The sequence below is a fragment of the Apis dorsata genome, unplaced genomic scaffold (assembly GCF_000469605.1).
Source record: "Apis dorsata unplaced genomic scaffold, Apis dorsata 1.3 scaffold_415, whole genome shotgun sequence".
Taxonomy (NCBI): Eukaryota; Metazoa; Arthropoda; class Insecta; order Hymenoptera; family Apidae; genus Apis; species Apis dorsata.
In genome coordinates, this window is record NW_006263670.1 from 83,653 (window position 1) to 88,650 (window position 4,998).

At 19.1% G+C, this 4,998-nt stretch overlaps 1 protein-coding gene across 5 annotated transcripts in view; it reads left to right on the top strand.

Annotated features, from left to right (window-relative positions):
• LOC102678592 (NEDD8-activating enzyme E1 regulatory subunit) overlaps window positions 1–899 on the top strand; it is a 4,155-nt gene extending 3,256 nt beyond the window's left edge. For all 5 annotated transcript variants that reach the window (XM_006619407.2, XM_031512293.1, XM_006619409.2 and 2 more), the window contains 2 exons: window positions 76–212; window positions 319–899. In XM_006619407.2, coding sequence (XP_006619470.1) covers window positions 76–212; window positions 319–549 — 368 coding nt within the window. In that variant the 3' untranslated portion in view covers window positions 550–899. The remainder of the gene's footprint in view (window positions 1–75; window positions 213–318) is intronic.
• The last annotated feature ends 4,099 nt before the right edge of the window (window positions 900–4,998 follow it).

The window sequence follows — 4,998 nt, forward strand, 5'->3', positions numbered from 1 at the left end:
AGAATATTGTATACCATAAGAATATAATATATATAAATAATATATATATATATATATATGTATTATTTTTTCCAGTGCAAAGTTTAGAAAATCCAGAAAGTATGATGATTTATTATGTTGTTCTTAGGGGGGTTGAAAAATTTCAAGCAGAATATAATTCGTATCCTGGAGAGTTTGATGATCAAGTAGAACCTGACATTGTTAAGCTTAAAGTATGTTTTTATATAAAATAATAATATCAGAAGAGAGGATTGAGGATTGAAAATAAAAATTATTCTATAATTAATATAATTATAATTAATTAATTCTTAATCTTAGGCATGTATAACAAAATTATTAAACGAATGGGGATGTGGACCATTGGTAAAAGATGATTATGTCCATGAATTTTGTCGATTTGGTGGAGCAGAATTGCATTCTGTATCAGCATTTTTAGGTGGCCTTGCAGCTCAAGAAGTTATAAAATTTGTTACAAATCAATATAAACCAGTTCATAATACCTTTATATATGATGCGGTAACGTCGAGTTCTGGAATATTTTTCTTTTAATATTAAATAGTAAATTAAAATTACATTGCTGTATAAAATAAAAATATACAATTTTATAGTTTACACATCAACTTTTTTTTTTTTAACATATCTTCACAAATATTCATTTTATCATGCAATTGTTAGAAAATTTATTAAAATGTATTAAAACTCAAGTTGAACGAGTATAATATCAACACTTTAATAATTATATAGTAATTATTTGATACACAAATTATTTCAATCTTATTTATATTATAAACTACTATATCATTAACTATTATTTATAACAAACTTAATACTTTTAATTAATAGTAAATATGCCTAAAACATAAAAGCAAATTAATTAATATATCATGTTTTATAACCAATATTGTACTTAAATATTTTATATGTATATTAGTCTCAATACAATTTGATAAAATGATGAATTGTGCTTTGATTTTTAATCCTTTATTTTGTACAATATTAGTATTTTATACTATATTGTTATACATACACGCGCGCGCGCGCACACACACACATACACACACACATTATAATCTATAATATATATAATATTATAAATTATCTGTATATTGAATTAACTGATTAATTATTAGATCTATATAATTAATAATATTATAATATAAAAATCTATATATTCTACTTTTGCACAAACTACTTCAGTATCCAATATAATATCGGTAATTATTGGTTATTTCATTATTTTTGACATGTCTTGACTTTTGTTATTTTTAAATCTTCATTTGTTTAAAATTTTTTTCTAAACATCTTGGTACAAAAGTAGTTAGGCAAAAGTTTAAAAAAAAAATGATTTTAGTAATAATATAATATAAATATAATAACAATATAATATAAATTTTATACTTTTATAATATATATATATATATATATTTAGCACCGATAAATATATATAAATATAAACCAGAATTTGCTAATGATACAAAATATTGATTCAGAAATAATTAAAAAAAATAATGCAATTTTTAACGTAATTTAAGAAAAATAGAAAAAAAATAATATTATTAGATGTTAGAAGAATTATAAAAAATTACAAAGTTATCACGAATAGATGATAAATTATTAAAAGAAGAAAAATTTGACAACATTGATTGATATCAATAGAACAAACTATCATTTCATTTGTTACCTTTATTATTTATTAAAATTTGAGCCGTATAGTTCTTTTACCATTTTTAATCCTTATTTTAAATAAAAATAAAATAAAATAAGATAGATAGAAACAGCAAGATGAGTAGAGATGAAATTTTTATTTTATTTTTCAATCATTGATTGAAAATTATTATTTGATAAATATATCATCTATTTTAATATTTCTGAGCGTCTGAAATATTAGGTGAGAAAATTTTGTATGATTTCAATATGAAATTTCATTTTTTATATTGAAACGAAAAAGATTTATCATGAAGAAACAAAAGGAGAGAGTATCTATCTTTTTTTTTTTTTAATTAACATAACAACTAGCTAAAATATTAATCGCAATGGAAATTATTGAAATAATAAAATAAATATTAACACTTGATATTTGTGAAAATGAATGTTAATAAGAAATACATATAAAATACATATAAAATAAAAATAACGAAATTTTTAATATATGACTGATGTATGAAAAACTTTGTACGTATATATGTTTTTTTTTTAAAATTGTATGTTCTCAAACAATTATTAATCGAAAGTCGAATTATAAAGAATAAAGAGATTTACATAAAATGAATTTTTAAACTATTATAAATTAAAAAGAATTATTCGAAATAAAATTATATAAATATTATGTATAAAAATCGAAAATATGCAAAATTATTTTATAATACTATACGACTCTATTACAATTATTATTGACATACGTATACGTACATATTGTAAGATTTTGATAAGTGCAGAAAGTTTTCAAGGCATGTTATTGTTATTGTTAAGATCAACTATAGTATATATAATAGAGAAATATATATTGGAAATACTACTAAATTTTTTGTGATACATTTTTGGTACAAGAAATATCGATAATCTGTTATATTGTTAGTATTTCTAGAGAATAATCTAATAAATTTGTTAAGAATATTAAAATCTTAGGCAAAAATCATAATATAGTATAGATAAATTTTAATATACAACAAATGTTGACATTTATTAAAACTGTTTAGAAAGAAAAATATTGTTTGTTTTCATGCTACATGCTATTATAATTATTATATTGTTTTGACATAAAATTTATGGTATTAAATCATAAATATTATTCATAGAAGATAAAATCATTGGATAGTCTCGATAGTTAAATTTTATATATATTATTATATTTTTAAGAAGAAATTATAGTCAGTTTTATAGGAAGAAATATATCACGATAAACACGAGCACACAGTGAGTAGTGAGTAGATAAATAGTATTTCAATTTTACTAGTTGCAATTATCATTTCATTATAGAAATTCATAAAAACATTGTACTTTTTTTAATTATAACAATTTATAACATACTTAAAAAAATAATATGAAACATGTAATTTTTCAATTAACTTAGATTGTAATAAATCAATATCAGAAGAGATATAATAAAATTTTTAGCAAATAAATTCAACAAAATTTATTATATCGATAAATAATATCGTAAAATACATTTTTCTTTAATTCTATTCTAAAGAAACCCTTAACGGATATAATTTTCTTTGTTCACCATTTTTCATTATTTTTATTCTTCTTTTCTTCAACATAATTTGTATAAAATTTATGCTATTTCATATTTAATATTCAATATAAAAAATGAAAAAATATAATACTATTTTTGTAAGAATTACTAAAATTTCTAGAATTTATATTTTTAATTTCATCATTTTAAACTTATTTTTCATGTCTTATCTTTCTGCGATATCATATTTGTTTTATTTTCCTTTCCTTTTTTATCCGCATATATTTTTTTTCATAGTCTTTTTTTTTTTATTTTACTTTTTCATTTTATTATTAAATATTAATATTATGAATTTTTTATTGAGATTTTACTAAATCAAAATTTTGTAAAATATTATTATATATATAATATAAAAATCATCATTTCAAATAATTATTGCGTATCATTAAGGGTTTCAAGAATATTTGTATGAATATGAATATTTTAGAAATTTATAAAACACAAATGTGAAAAAAAGTTATTATAATATTATCTCTTTATAATATCGTAGATAATGTCAAATTTATTGTATATGTAAAATTAAGCAAATATTATTAATAGAAATGAACATTTGATTTGAAAAAAAAATATGATAATGAATTTTTGCGTGACCGAGTCTCAATAGTTATAAAAAAAAAAATTGTTCTCTTTAACATCGAAAAATATAATAATTGAAATGATAAATAAATTTAGATAAATTTAGATAATTTATTCAATAATGGAAAGTATATCAACTTAAAATATTATTTTTGCTACATTTCGTTTTTCGACCTTTATGTCTACAATATATAAGTATAATATATTTATGTACATTCGTATATATTTTCTGACATTTGTGTATTTAAATATACGTACATTTTACATTGTTAAAATAACTTTGTGCATATATTTATTGTTAGTTTGATAATCAATAATAATCATTAATCATTAATTATTTAATGATTTCTGAAAATTGAAAGAAAAAAGAAAAAGAAGAAGAAAAAAAAGAATATATAAGAATAGTTTATATTATAGTTGGATAAGTTTAAATAAATATCATATGAACAAAACATTATTCAAATATTTATTAATATTATTGTATTGTAATTGATAAAAAAAACTGTGATTTAAATTAAGAATAAATTAAGAAAAAATTATTTATATTTTTGTATACATAAATTGATTTCTATATCTAATCGATATAAAATAATATAAATAATCGAAAAAACGATTTTGACGATAAATTAAAATCGTATTATAAAATAGATAAGATATAAAATAGAATATTACTTTTGAATAAATTAAAGGAAGAATACGTAATAAAATGAAAATATTAATTATATACAATGATAGAAAATTTAGAGAAATTTTTAATAACTATATATAATTACTACATATCGTTCTTAATTATCATCATAAAATGTTTCTTCCTTCCATTTTTCAATTCATTAGGTATATTAAATGACTAATAGTATTCGTGTTTCAATAAATTGACACGATTTATAATATCCATGTTATGGTGGTTTTCTCATAAAAAAATTATTTAAAAATGATTAAATACTGGGCGAAATTATAAAAATTATACGATATAATCGGTTTTTGTTGTTGAGAATAATTCTAATTTAATCGCGATATTTACCGGTTGTATCTTTTTGCTTATTGCTTCTCCTCCTGCTTTAAGATATAATAATTATATTTTGCGTCAACAATTATCGAATGTAAAATATCGATCCTATTTTATCTAAATAGAATTTTCTTCGTTTCCCTTCTCTTTCTTTTTTTTTTTTTTTTTTTTTTTTTTTTTT